Here is a 15,783-nt window from a genome sequence, read left to right as displayed (position 1 = left end):
GATCTTCAGACAGTTGTGAGCTGCCATGTGGGTGCTGGGAATTGATCCTCTGGAAGAGAAGTCAGTGTTCTTAAGCACTGAGCCATCCCTCCAGTCCCTATTATGGTAACTTTTTTTTTTTTGAAACAGGATCTCACTATGTATCCTTGACTGGCTTTCAACTCACTATGTAGACCAGGCTGGCCTCAAATTCACAGAGATTTGCCAACCTCTGCCTCTCAGCTGCTGGGATTAAAGGCATGCGCCACCACACCTAGCCTACAGAAGCTTCTGTCTAATTAGTAAATGGGGGAAATCAATACAGCCTGCACTGCTACTAAGAATCTAGAATGGAATGCAAAATAGTTTGCTATGGACAATGGTCTGACTGTAAGTAAGAACTGGGGAAAAAGGAGAAAGAGATTCAAAAAGACAGGCTCACAGAAGAATCCCTGACTTTAAAATGTTCCATCTGAGGATGCCATGAAAGCAACTGGAACTTAGTATTTTGCATGTTGGTCTTTATTTGGGCTAGCAATATGTGGCAGAAGACTATTATAAGGCAGAACAGCAACACGTCTCAGCTCGCAAACAACCTCTCAATTGTAAGTTTGAACAACCAATATTCTAGAGCATAGAAAAGTGATTTTTAATTATATATAGATATATATATAGCTATACATACTTTTCTTAAGATGGTATATTAAAAAAGATTTACAGGTATCATGTGAGAAACACTGCTACAATGGCTTGTTGATAACTTCTCAATACAAAAAAAGATTGAGTGGTGATTTGAAAAAAAAAAGGGGGGGTCCCAAAAGAGGTACTATTAAGACGTGTGTTTCCTGCTCCCCTCCACAACATTTCTTTGTATGTAGCCCTGGCTGTCCTGAAACTTGCTCCATAGACCAGTGCTGGTCTTAAACTCAGAGATCCACCTGCCTCTGCCTCTGTGCGCCACTACCACTTTAGGCTTTAGGAGGTGTGGCTTTGTTGGAGCAGGTATGGCCCAGATGGATGAAGTGTATCACGGTGGGGGTGGGTTTTGAGGTCTCATATATGTTCAAGCCAAGTGCAGTGTCTCAGACCACTTCTTGTTACCTGCACAAGATGTATTAACTCTCAGCTACCTCAGCAGCACCATTTCTGCCTGTACACTACCATCCTCTCTATGATAATTGACTGAACCTCTGAACTGTAAGTTAGCCCCAATTAAATGTTGTCATGGTGTCTCTTCATAGCAACAGAAACCCTAAGACATGAGCCCTCTAATATAAATGAATGATAAAATAATCACCAAGAGTAGAGCTTTACTTACCCGTTTGGGGCCACTAAAAATCTTTCTGGTATTTTCCTTGGATTTATCTCCTTGTTTATTTATGGGCTTCTTCACACTCTCAGGCACACCAGGCAAGTCCTCTGTAAAATCCAAGTTTTCTGAAATGGTAATCAAAACTAGCTAGCTTTCCAGTATTTCAAGTTATCAGAACACTTAAGGCCATTTTTTTAAACGTAATATTGGGGGTAGAGGTATGAATGAAAGAGTAAAAGGAATAATGGCTGGAAAAGTACTCTAACCCTCACCCTCTACTTCAAAACTACCTGTTACACATGTATTCTAGTTTTATTTTGTGTTAAAAGAAAAGCCAAATATTTTCTCTTTTACTAAGAATGGTCCTTTGTAGCTAGCCCAGGCTGGTCTACATCCCAAACTGGCCTCAAACTCATGGCAATACTCCTGCTTCATTCAGACTCCCAAATACTGAAATTATAGTCATGCAACACCACGCCTGGCTTAAAATTTTTTCCAAAATAAAATTTGAACTTCACAGATCACAACTGCATGATATATACAGATGCTAGATATATAATTTATACAAACTCATATAAATATCAAATATTATCTAAGTTTTACATTTTTCTATATTTTAAGTTCATGAAATTATGTTGCCTTAAAACAATGCCTGCTGGAAGCCAATTAGGTGGATGTAACAGAGCCAGAATCTAAATCCAGGTGGTCTGCCCTCAACGCTGCATGCTTCCAATACCCACTGTAATAGTTCCAGGGCCCATTTGTAATAGTTGGGGGTAGAGAGTGCTTTGATGCAAGATAAGTAACTTTTGGTGTGGCTCTCAAAAGTCAAGGACATTATTCAAGCTGTGTAAGAGGCTGCTGGCTTCTACATAGATAACCAATTTTAAAATTTTTTAGATTAATTTTATGCATTTCAGTGTTTTGCGTACATGCATGGATGTGAACCACATGCTTGCTTGGGAGCCTGCAGAAATGAAAAGGCATCAGATTCCCCTGTGAACCACAAAATGGGTGCTGGGAATTGAAACCAGGCCCTCTGCAAGAACAACAAACACACTTAACTAGTAAGCCATCTCTCTAGTCCCATAAAGGAATAAATTTTAAAATGCAAAATCTCTGGGTGTGGTGCAACAGGCCTATAATCCCAGCACTTGGAGGGTTGAGTCAGGAGGAAAACAAATAACAAATATTCCTGGCTAGTACAATGCAATTCAATGACTTATGAGTCTTCACATGAAACTACTAAAGAATTAGATTACTTCCTAAAAGTTAGGTTATAAACATTTTCTTCTAACATAGAATAAAGGGAAGACATTTCTCCACCTCAACTTTCTTTTTTAAAGATTTATTAATCATGCATACAGCATTCTGTCTGCATGTATGCTGCAGGCCAGAAGAGGTCACCAGATCTTATTATAGATGGTTGTGACCCACCATGTGGTTACTGGGAATTGAACTCAGGACCTCAGGAAGGGCAGTCAGTGTTCTTAACCTCTGAGCTATCTCTCCAGCCCCTCCACCTCAACTTTTAAAATTGATTACTGGTTCACACATTATATCAATATTCAATTGCAACTTGGTATTTCTCATCCAAGTGGTCTCTAGTTTTAAAACATTCAATGCCAACTTCATTTCTCAAAGTAAGCCTATTTTTCACATTTCAGAATTAAAGTTGTATTATTCCAAGATGTAAAAACAGATTCTAAACTGCAAATAAGAAAAATTACTTCCTATACAACTGAGCCTAAATATCAAATAAACTGCAGCAGGACCTGAGAGCAGGTACTGCACAGCATTGTCTCCGATCTAGTAAAACTGCTGCAAACTGCGATCTTCTCAAGAGGCTGATAACAACACTGGATAAACGTTGACTATACTTCTTTGGAGGGTAAAGAGGCTCTAGAAGCTCCTGCTTTAATTCCAGTTTAAAACAAAGGGTGAATCTCATCCGGATGAGGGTGTAATTCAGTGGTAGAACCTATCTCTCCTGTACAAATCACCCCCAACAACAGAAATAGTAATTTTAATCAAACTATTTCTAAGTCAAAAAAAGCTAAGTAGCAGGTAATGTCAAATATGACATACTGTATTTAAGAATCTAAACTCACAAATACAATGGAAATTCTAATTCACCACAATTACAAACTTAGGACAAAGATTTTTTTTAAAACAATTGAACCAATATAGAAAAGATTTATTTGATTGAAAAGACCAGTAGCTTTCACAAGTTCTTCCTCACTAAACAGTGAATCCTCTACACATAGCCCTTGTCAAATAAAGGCTTAATTATCGCAGAGCTACCTAGTGTATTTGTATCTATCTCTCACTAGAGATTCAACTCCTCAGAGAACCTTATCATTGGGCCTACAATCTAAAGAGACAAATTTTCATTATTAAAAGAGAATATTTACCTAGTACTTTTCAATCTTCTGTTTTGTTTTTCCCAGACAAGATTCCTATGTAGCCCTGGCTGTCCTGGAACTCACTCTGTACACCAGGCTGGCCTCCAACTAACAGAGTCACCTGCCCAGCGTACTTCTCAATCTTATGAAACCACAATTTAAGAGTGTTTGAGAATGTTTCAAAAAAAAAAAATGGTTTTTTTTTTTTTTAGTTTTGTGCCACTTACAAAGGGTTTAATTTCTTTTGAGTATTTCCCTTATTAAAACCATCTGTTACCAGTACAGTTCTAAATGTCCAAAATCTATCCTTATGTCTCCACTACATTTGGATTTTCAAACCTAAACCAAGATGTTTGATATCTCTGTCCCAAAGACTGAACAGTTTAAAATTCTCACATAAATTTAAAGGTGCAGGCCCAGGGTTATATTTCAGTGGGAGAACTTGCCTATTATGTGTGAGGCCCTAGTTTGGAACCCAATCTGAAATCAAAAACCTTAAATGCTAGTCACTGATGCAAAACATGTAAGACTCCCAGTCTACCATAATTTAAGATCTAAAAATTTACATGTAAAATACTATAGCTTTGCATAACGCAATGTACAGGTTCTAAAAAGATGCTTCTACTTAAGTGTAACATAACACTAAGGCTAGAGAGATGGCTCAGTGGTAAGAGAATCTGCAGCTCTCCCAAAGGATCTGAGTTCGGTTTTTTGGCACCAAAATCAGACAGCGCACATCCCTAACTCCAGCTCTAGGGTACCCATGTCTCTCTGGTCTCAGAGGGTATTTGCATTCACATGCATATACACACTCATGTAGGCATACACCTACATATAATTAAAAATAAATCTCATATATATATATATATATATATATATATATCAAACTAATACTAAGATCTAGGGAAGAATTAGACTTTGATTAAAGCCTGAAAAGAAATCATCTATTAAGTACATATTATCCTATTATATACACATCTTACAGTTCTTACCTGCATTAATAGTACTAGGCTGACTATCCTGGGAATTGTCGCTGCTTTCAGGGGGAGGCTGCAGGGAAAGCGATGGGGTTGCTTTAGTTCTTTTTTTGTCTTTCTTTCTTTCCATTTGACAGTCATCATCATCTTCTTCTTCACTTTCACTGAGATCGTCAAAGCCAAAATATTTAATTTTGTAATTAGAACTTCCAGAACCACCTTCATCACCTCCTGTCTCATCATGATCTTCAAAACCAAAAAATTCAAGTTTAACATCCTTTTTGGATTTAGTATTACTAGGTCGAAATCTAGTAGTGGTCTTGGAAGTCGCTATGTCTGCCTTTTTCCTGAGCCGGCCAGCCTCTCCTAAGTCTGCAGGAGTGGATGTCGTGAACTCATCCATACTCCGCTCCATTGTATCCTGGATGGTAACATTACAAACTGACAAGCAAGATGGATGTAAAACAGTGTAATCTCTAGTCCGTCCGACTGCTCCTCTAAAGCTGGTCCCACAACTTACACCACCTTTCTTTGCCTGATTCAGGCCATCTTTACTTGATTCACTGTTTGCTTTGGCTAAGGCCTGACTGGTGCCATCCATTAGCTTATCGAAATTTGATGCTCCCTGTGAGGATTTCGCTTTATTGGCCCTACAGTACGTCCTACAGTTGCTTGGCCTAAGAACACTTTGTATGATATCTTCTTCAATGGCTTCATTTATATTTTCCAATCGGTTTTTTAAATCCTCATCCTTCACCTCCAAAAGAGAATCACTATCCAAATTCATAATACAGTCTTCTGATCTGATATCTTCAAAATCATTATCCCACTCATATAAACCAGTTCTTACAGGTCCTTTGACTGGGCAACTTTCAGTCGGAGACTCTGATCTTTTCCCAGACTGGACATTCCAAGTATCATTTGTTTCCTTAATTTCATCAGCTTTATATTCAGAAGCCACTGCCATTTCTGTGTTGGGTTTCTTAGTACTATCTTCAGCATTTTTATGAAAATGGTGACTATTTTTCTCATGTTCTTCACTAAAATTTTCCACTTTATCTATAAAAATAAAAAATGTCAGGTTAAAAACATAAATGTCATCAGTTATGCAAATTAACAAGGCTCTCTGTACAATCTTCAAATAGCTGCAACAATTTCAAATAGTAAAAAAAAAAGGTTTACACACATGACATTTGCTCTCCTACTGTCAATATGTTAGCAGTGGTGGCACAAGCTTTTAATCCCAGCACTTGGGAAGCAGAGGCAGGCAGATCTTGGAGTTCAAGGTCAGCCTGGTTTACAAAATTCCAGGAAAGCCAATGCTACACTGAGAAACCCTGTCAGATGAAGAAGGAGGAGGTGGAGGAGGAAGGGGGGGGGGGGGAAGAGAAGGAAAAATAAACTAAATCATGTAAATCATGTGAGGATGACGGATGACATAAGAAGGCATTTAAGCTTTCAAGTAACTATGTTTAACTTAGAAAGTGTTTAGTAGAACCTAAAATTCATGTAACAATGAATGAAGACCTTTCAGGGGCATTTGCTTACCTGGAATAGGATTATATATACAGTACAGTATTTTTGCCTAGAAACCTGCTTGCAGGAAGCTTCTCTATCTTTTTCTATATTTCTTCTAGTCCTAAAAGTCACGTAACAATATGTCTATTTTTAACAGTGGCTCTGGTATTTATGACCCTATAGTGCCTATTTATGCATTATCAGCCAGCACTGCAAACTCAACATGACTGTTTTTTAAGGTTTACTTACTTATTTTATGTATATGAGTACTCTATCTGCATGTAAACCTGCACACCAGAAGATGGCATCAGATCCCACTATAGATGGCTATGAGCCACCTTTTGGGTGCTGGGAATTGAACTCAGGACCTCTGGGAGAGCAGCCAGTGCTCTTAACTGCTGAGCCATCACTCTAGCCTTTAACATGACTATTTCATATGTGGGAATTTATTTTTATCAGAAACTATATTTTTAACCTTCCAAGTAAAAGATGATAATGTGATTCAAATTAATATGATGATTCCCTAAGCATTTATCAACAGGTAAACACTGGCAAATATTTACTCTATGCCAAACAATAAAACTGCCACATTAAAAATACATCTACATAAGCTGGGCGGTGGTGGCGCACGCCTTTAATCCCAGCACTCGGGAGGCAGAGGCAGGCGGATCTCTGAGTTCGAGGCCAGCCTGGTCTACAAGAGCTAGCTCCAGGACAGGCTCTAGAAACTATAGGGAAACCCTGTCTCGAAAAACAAAAAAAAAAAAAAAAAAAAAAAATACATCTACATTTAAGAAAAACTATTTATAAATCTTTTGTTTTGTTTTGCTTCACCAAGGTCTCACTATGTAGCTTTGGCTATCCTGGAACTCATGATGTAGACAAAGCAGTTCTCAAACTCACAGCATAGAGCACCGCCTCTGCCTCACAAGTACAGGAATTAAAGGCATGCACCAGGATTTTACATTTTACATTGTATTTACAAATTTTAGTAAATACACTTTCAAAAACAGTCAAAAGGAATGTTTTACATGAATAAATTCACTATGTATCTTTGATGCTACTTAATGAGTTTAAATATAATTTAACTGTATCACAGGCCTTTAATCCTAGCAAGAGTATTCCAAGTTCATGGCAAGCCTGGGAAACTTAGACACTGGTTCAAAAATATAGAGTACTAATTTAACTCAGTAGTAGAGTACCTGCCTAACATGCATGAGGCCCTAAGTTCAATCACTAACAATCAATTAATCATTTAGCTAAGATTTGTATTTGCTTACCTTTAGGATAAATCTAATAAATAAGGTACTTGTTTTATTTTTATATACTTTCCTCACTAGGGACAATAAACTATAGTGTAGATGGAGCACCACCCGGCTAGCTTTACCCAAAATAATTACACGGAAACTGTATTCTTTTAAACACTGGCTGGCCCATTAGTTTCAGCCTCTTATTGCCTAATTAACCCGTATTTAGTAATCCGTGTAGCACCACGAGGTGGTCACTTACCAGGAGAGATCTTAACCTATGTCCATCTCGGAGAGGAGAGGCATGGCAACTGCCTATGGCGACTGCCTGAAGCATCTGCTCACTGCCTTCTACCCAGCATTCTGTTCTGTTTACTCTGCCTACCTAATTTTCTGTCCTATTAAAGGACCGAGGCAGTTTCTTTATTAACCAATGAAATTAACATAGACACTCCTCCATCGCTATAGTTTTCTTACAATTCAGAAATACCAATTAGTAGTCCTAAAAAAAAAACAACTGGGCATAGTGGCATATCTATAATGCCAGCACTGGGATCCTAAACTGATTAGGAAGATCTTGTATAACAATGAGAAGCAGCACCACAACCACCACTTAGCAGGCTCACGACACAAAACAGCCGAAATTAAATTAACTTCCTATCATTTCCATCAACAAAAAAGCCTTATCCTTAGGCTTACACATGGTTCTACCCGCAGAAGCTGCTGCTCCCAGCAGGACAACAGAATTCTGTTAAAGCTGGGCTTCCTTTGTCCATGCCCTCTACTGCTCCTCTTAAAGTAGGCCTCTTCTGCATGGCTCACGTAACTCCTAATCCATTTGGGTCAGGGTGATAATAGCTTCACTGTAAAGAACCAAGGTTGGGGCCCCGTGCTCGTGACTTTCCTACACCCCTCCTATCTCTTTGTAAATAATTCCTCCTAATATTACCTAATTTGGGCATGGCATCTGTTTCCAGCTGTCCTAGGGTCTTCTCTTTAAAACATATACAAATCTTCTCACTCTTCAGGCCACTACAACCACTCTATGAAATCCTCATTTAGTTAACTATTGCATCAGCAATCCATTTCAATTCAGTTGACAAATCTTTCATGAAGCCTTCTGAAGCACGTCACCAGCTATATTTCCTTCATAGCTCAGACTATTTCATATTAGCTTTCTTTTTCAGTCTCTCCCTTTTTCTCTCCACACTTTAAGTATAGGAATTTCTTCACAGCTCAATTCCAATACTTAATGACTTCATATAATTCTGCATTTTCAAATATTTATATACTTAATCTCACATTTATTATTTCTAATCAAGGATACTTATTTAAGTTCAATCCTAGATGTCCCTCTCAAAAGTGATGACTCATGCTTTTAAACGGACTCTACGTACTAAGAGTAGAGAATACATGAGGGAGAAAAATGTTCTGTGAAGTACTATAAATATTTATCTCGGGGATGGAGAGGTGGTTTAGAGGTGAAAAATACTGGCTGCCCTTCCAGAGGGACCAAGTTCAATTCCCAGCATCCACATGACAGCTCACAACTGTCTATACTCCATGCTAGGGGATTTGGCTCCTTCACATGGACATACCTGCAGGCAAAACACCAATGCACATAAAAGATAATAAATTATTCTAAAAATAAAATGTATATATGTATATCATTGTGTTGAAAGCAGTAATTCATCATAACCAGCACAAATTAACAGCACACCTCCTGAAGAGCACCCAGGACAGTAGGTTTACTGCTTTTATTTATTACCACACAGCTGGTAGGCTCCTGCATCTGATGGGAAACTTGCTAGTGGCCTACTGCACTCTTGCTAACTCTTAATTTTGAGAATACTGAGTTTCTAGGGGGCAGGGGGAGGATAAAAGTGTGACTGCACATGCTGTAACCCTTGCACTTGGGAGGTGGAGGCAGGGAGGAATCATCAGCTGTATCTTGAATGGGAGGACAGCCTGTGCTTATCTCCAGACAGAAATAGAGACAAGATCAAAATCTACCTAATAAACGAAGGCTGGGGATGTGGTAGGATGTACAAGGTCCTGCGGTACAATCGCCATTAACTACAACAACAAAAACAGCACTTAAAAATCTGTCTCAAAATTTGCACATTGCTGAGTTTTTCTTTATATACAACACAAAAAATTAAAATGTATTACCTACAAAAATAAGGTCTACTTTATTCAGTATGTATTAAAAACTCTTATTATTTTTGTCAAAAAGGTAATTATAAATAGAAACAAAGAGGAATTTGTAATTTGCTTCAACATCAAGATAAAACTGATCTTATGACAGTTTTAACTTTAAGATCATATTATCAATTATTTATTAAGTTCATTCCTACCAGAATACAACAACATCACAAAAAAAAAAAAAGAACACTTCAGATGTTTCATAGCTATTCCATCTAATTCAAGTTATCCAACTTAGCTATCCTGGAACTTGCTCTGTAGACTACACTGGCCTCAAACTAACAGAGATATGCCTGCCTCTGCCTCCAGAGTGTAGGACTAAAGGTGTGTGCCATCACCACCCAGCTGTTATCCAACTCCTGAATGATGCTTTATCCTTTATATAATGGGAATTAAGCCAGTTTTACAAGGTTATGACTGCTATATATAAGGCTTAGCACAAAACTGGAACTGAACAAAAGATTTCTTACCCACTTTTCTTGAAACTTGAGATGTCATGTTTTATACAAAAAAAAAAATTACTATCTAAAGGCAAATAACTTCCCTATACTAATTAGGTTAGGATTATCTAACAATCCTCACTAATTTGTTCTTTATCCAATAAACACAATATCTCAGGTAAGTTTCTAGATCACTTTTTTAAAGTATTTTAAGTATGTTCATGTGTGGACCTGCCTGCACATGAGTATATGAGCAAGAACACAGGTGCACTTGGAGGTCAGAGTTGTTGGACCCCTACAACTGTAGTTACTGGTGAGTGTTGGAAAGTCAGGTCTTCTCCAAGAGTCATATGCATTCTTAACCACTGAGCCATCTCTCCAGCCCCATTTGTAGCCCACTTTAAACTGTCAAGAGTAGAACTATGCACTTCACTTTCTGAAAAATCACCTTTGGTTCTAAAATCAAAGTTCATGTCCTGGTAATACCCCTCAACAAGCTCACACATTGACTACAGCTTTAAGCAAAGGAAAAAAATGTATTGGCTATGAAACCAGCCATGCAAATTAAGAGCCCATGCTATAGTTATCTCAATATTTGGCAGAATATGTAGACTGAATCCCAGCTGGCTGGCAAGGAAAGTGTGCCAAAGAGAAATTAAGTCTCTACATACTCTTTTTCACGAGTCCAGACTAACAAAGAGGAAATTGGAAATAATCTCATATAAAAAAAAAGCAACCTTTTTCAAAAGTCCTGGGGGGTGCCAGGGGCTGAAAAGATGGTTCAGTGGTTAAGAGCACTAGCTACTATTCCAAAGAATCTGAGTTCAATTCCCAGGACCCACAAGGCAGTTTCTAATTCCAGTTCAAGGGTCCACACCCTTACACATATATGCAGGTAAAACACTAATGCATGTTTTTTAAAAAAATGGAAGGAGAGAACCCACTTCATAAAGGTGTACTCTGCCTTCTACATGTGCACCCTATCATGTGATGCACAAGGAAGGAACTCAGTAAGTCAATCAGTCAGTACTGGGGCTGAGATAGCTCAGAGGTACTATCTGCTCTTCCAGAGGACCCAACTCCCACCTGGTGGCTTATAACTGAAGAACCCCCTATTCTGGTCTCTACAGACACTGCACACATATGGTGCATAGGTTACATGTGCAGGTTAAAACACCCATACAAAGATAAATGGTAGGCCGGGCGGTGGTGGCGCACGCCTTTAATCCCAGCACTCGGGAGGCAGAGGCAGGCGGATCTCTGTGAGTTCGAGGCCAGCCTGGTCTACAAGAGCTAGTTCCAGGACAGGCTCCAAAGCCACAGAGAAACCCTGTCTCGAAAAACCAAAAAAAAAAAAAAAAAAAAAAAAAAAAAAAAAAAAAAAAAAAGATAAATGGTTTTTTGTTTGTTTGTTTGAAGGGGGTTGTTCTGAGACAGAGTTTCTTTGCAGAGCACTTGATGTCCTAGGACTAGCTAAGTAGACCAGGGTGGCCTCAAACTCCGCGATCCGCCTGCCTCTGCCTCTGGAATACCGGTATTAAAGACGTGGGCCACCTCTTGTATGTATAGTCCTGGATTCCAAATTTTAAAGACTACCGGTTATTGATAGAATGCTTGCCTGCCATGCAAAAAGTCCTGGATTCCATCTCCAACACCATGTAAGCCAGGTATGGTGTCAAATGCCATATCCTTGCATTCGGGAAGTGGAGGCTGGAGAATCTGAAGTTCAAGGTCATCTTTGTTCACATAGTAACCTCAAAACCAACCCAGGATACACAAGATGATGTTTCAACAAAACAAAACCTCCACAGGGTGGGTGAGATGAGTTAGCTGGTAAAAGTGCTTGTCAAGCAAGTCTGACAGTGATTTGCTGGAACCCAAGGTAAGAGAACTGACCCCAAAATATTGTCCAATATATGTCCAACCATGCTCATACACACGAATTTCTTTAATTAACAACAACGAAAGAGTATGGAGAGGTGGCTCATTGGTTAAGAGTAAAGAATAAATACTACTCCCACAGAAGATATGACAGAGTTCAGTTCCCAGTATCCATGTTAGATAGTTCACAACAGCTTCTAATGCCTCTGGCACCTGCACTCATGTGCACATAACACACACATATACACACATTAAAGATAAATCTCTCTCTGTCTCTCTGTCTCTCACTCTGAGACTGGCTGGCCTCAAACTTGGAGATGTGCCTGCTTCTGTATCCTGAGTGCTGGGATTAAAGACAAATGCCACCACCGACCAGCTTAAAGATAAATCTTAAACCAAACATGGAGATGCATGTCTTTAACTCCAACACTCACAAGGCAGGGGGCATCTTTGGTCTGTCTACACAGCGTGTTCTAGGACAGCCAAGGCTACTGGTCAAAGTCAAGTAAAATGATTCTTAATAGACTATTATAGATGTCTTACTTAGAAAGATGAACTCTAGCTCCTGCTCAGTCATTTTAGTGCCACGCCTAAGAATTGACTAGTTTTAAAAGCCAAATAAAATCAGAATGTTTTGTTTATAAAATTAAAGATACAGAAGAATTTGCAAATAAAAACAGAACTTCTGAATTTATTTGAAAATACACAGTGGAGGTAGAGAGTGTACTATGTCATACATGCACTAAGGTAAACTCAGTGGTGGATGACTACCCAGCATGTGCAGAGTTCACAAGAGGAGAAAGATGCCTTGCAAATAAACTGACTAGTGAGTACCTAAAATGCTTTCACTATTCTATTTTTGTGTGCTGTCTTCTTTTTGTTCTTTTCAATTAAAGGCTAGAGTATTTTATGAACTCAAAACTTTCCCTGGAGTTCTTAGGCAGTCTGTAATTCTTTCTGCTCTTGTCCTTATCTATTAGGCATCTGTTTAGAAAATGGCAACCATTTTTTAAAATTATTAATGTACTCACTTTTATTTAGTGCATGAGTATGTGCATATGAGTGTAACAAGGTCAGAAGACAACTTGGAGTTAGTTCTCTCCTTCCACTACGTGGTTCCCAGAGATCAAACTCAGGTTTTTAGGCATTTCCCACTAGGCTCTCTCTCTAGCCCAACCACCACTCTGTTTTATCATGACTTTATCATTTCCTCTTTAAAGAGGTGTGGAACAATCATCTATATTCTGTCAATTATATTTTAAATAAACACTAATTGGTCAGTAGCCAGGCAGGAAGTATAGGCGGGACAACCAGACAGGAAGTAGAGGCGGGTCAATGAGAACAGGAGAATTCTGGGAAGGAGGAAGCCCATTTCTCTGCAGTCCTGCCCAGACACAGAAGATGTGATTGCCTCACCGAAAAAGGTACGAAGCCATGTCGCTAATATAGATGTCTACATTAATCATAAACTGATTGGCCCATTAGCTCAGGCTTCTTATTAACTCTTATAACTTATATTAACCCATTATTTTTATCTATGTGTTTAAGTTTTTGATATTATAATTCTTTGTTTTAAATATTTTTTAATGAGCAATTCTTTCTGCTCTTTTCCTTATCTATTAGGCATCTGTGTAGAAAACGGCAACCACTTTTTAAAATTATTAATATACTCACTTTTATTTAGTGCATGAGTATGTGCACTAAATCAGTCAATACATAATTTTCAAAAGTAGTACTCATTAAAAAATATTTAAAACGAATTATAATATCAAAAACTTAATCACATAGTTTTATACAGACAAAAAGATGCACTTAATATTAGAAAAAAATAATAAAACCCTAAGAATGCATAAGCTTTTCTCACTAGTGTGATATAATTCCACAGCAGAAAATGGTGTGACTGAACAGCTATCTCACTGAAAGATAATACAGAACTTGAACTTTCGCACTTTGAACTATTGATAAAACATTTAATTGCTTTCTGAGTGAAAGTAAAGGCACTGACAATAAGACAAGGAGATGCAAAAAAAACAGAAAATCCTAAAAGTCTAGACAAAGAAGCAATGAAAAGAAAATCTATAAAGCTCAGTATATTAACTTATACATCATTTATAAAAATAATTTATCTACACATGTAGGATAGGTTAAGACCACCAAAAAATTAAAAGACTTCCTCAAAAAATTAAAAGACTTCCTCAAAGTTTGCTTCCTACCCTATAGGAGTTGCCAGAGTTTACAGCTTCAGAAAGTCAATGAAAAAAAAATTGGGCTGGAGAGATGGCTCAGAGGTTAAGAGCACTGACTACTCTTCCAGAGGTCCTGAGTTCAATTCCCAGCAATCACATGGTGGCTCACAACCATCTATGATGAAATCTGGTGCCCTCTTCTGGTGTGCAGGCATACATGCAGACAGAATGCTGTATAAATAATAAATAAATCTTTTAAAAAAAAGAAAAAATCATACTGCTATATTTTTCCCTTCACACTAAGTGTGTTTTTGCTTTTTTGTTGTTGCTTTTTGAGACAGGGATTCTCTGTAACAGTATTGCACAGAAATCAATGTGCCCCTGCCTCTTAACTGATGGGATTAAAGTGTGTATCACCACCCAGGTAGGTGTGCCTTTGTAACAAGAAAAACAAAGTAAGATTTTTCTTCCTCAATATCTGTTTATCTGTATTTTAGTATATAGTTTCTCCTCAAAATTCATTATAATGGAATGTGGATACAGGGTCAATACAAGCACTACAACTTAGCAACACTGGAGTGGGAAGCTTTATCAACCCACAGAAAACTGCACTAGCTAGTTTCTATCTAGCAACTTCCAACAGTAATATGGACATATGTAAAGACACATCATCACCAAAGGGTCATAAGCAATTAATTCCTATAAATGCTCCTACCCCCTTATTAAACATTTATGTTTTTCTCAACCCTCTACCACCAAGGCCTTTTCCACCATTGGGTGCCCCATATTCCAAAACAGTATCCTTTGGTCTTCCATGACAACTTTAACAACTTGCCACCTTCCTCTTCCATCTCCAGGCTACCTGCCTCATATGTAAAACCACTATCAGAAATCCACAAGAAATGACAGTGAGAATACCACATACTTCAAAATGAACAGTATTCTCAGAGCCCAGGCCAAATCTGAACAAATAGTAGGGTCAGCAACATACTGATAAATCTCATTTGGTGGTTAAGAGCACTGGCTGCTCTTGAAGAGGACCTGGGTTCAATTTCCAGCACACACACGGTGGCTCCCAACTGTCTGTAACTCCCAATTCTAGGGGTTCAGATGCCCTCTTCTGGCTTTGGTGGGCAGCAGGAATGCATGTGGTATGCATACATAAATGCTGGCAAAACCATTTTAAAAAAATTTTTAAAAATGAGTATTTTAAAAATCTCATTCTGATTTTGCTACTAGCTTATCTTTTAAAATTTTTTAAAGCTAACCTGGAAGCCGGGCAATGGTGGCGCACGCCTTTAATCCCAGCACTCAGGAGGCAGAGGCAGGCAGATCTCTGTGAGTTCGAGACCAGCCTGGTCTACAGAGCTAGTTCCAGGACAGGCTCCAAAGCCACAGAGAAAGCCTATCTCCAAAAACAAACAAACAAACAAAAAAAAAACCAAAAGCTAACCTGGAAACAGTTTTAGGCTGCTTTTGTCTTGCTTATTTATCTTTTTAATGATAATCTAAGCTTAAGAACAATGCTTCAGGAGAAATATGAAGAAAGCAACAACAACCAAATGAGTATTAACCCAGAGATCAAGGGAATGACAACAGCTGGCTCACCAAAGGTGAGAAAAAGTGGGGAAAA

At 38.3% G+C, this 15,783-nt stretch overlaps 1 protein-coding gene across 5 annotated transcripts in view; it reads right to left on the bottom strand.

Annotated features, from left to right (window-relative positions):
* Wapl (WAPL cohesin release factor) overlaps nt 1-15,783 on the bottom strand; it is a 67,809-nt gene that overhangs the window by 46,432 nt on the left and 5,594 nt on the right. For 4 of the 5 annotated variants that reach the window (XM_038348664.1, XM_038348667.1, XM_038348668.1 and 1 more), the window contains 2 exons: nt 4,689-5,732; nt 1,298-1,416 (listed from right to left, as the gene is read on the bottom strand). In XM_038348664.1, coding sequence (XP_038204592.1) covers nt 1,298-1,416; nt 4,689-5,732 — 1,163 coding nt within the window. The remainder of the gene's footprint in view (nt 1-1,297; nt 1,417-4,688; nt 5,733-15,783) is intronic. The other variant, XM_038348666.1, reaches the window with a different exon arrangement.

The sequence above is a fragment of the Arvicola amphibius genome, chromosome 12 (assembly GCF_903992535.2).
Source record: "Arvicola amphibius chromosome 12, mArvAmp1.2, whole genome shotgun sequence".
Classification (NCBI taxonomy): Eukaryota; Metazoa; Chordata; class Mammalia; order Rodentia; family Cricetidae; genus Arvicola; species Arvicola amphibius.
This window is presented reverse-complemented; position numbering and strand designations above follow the sequence as displayed.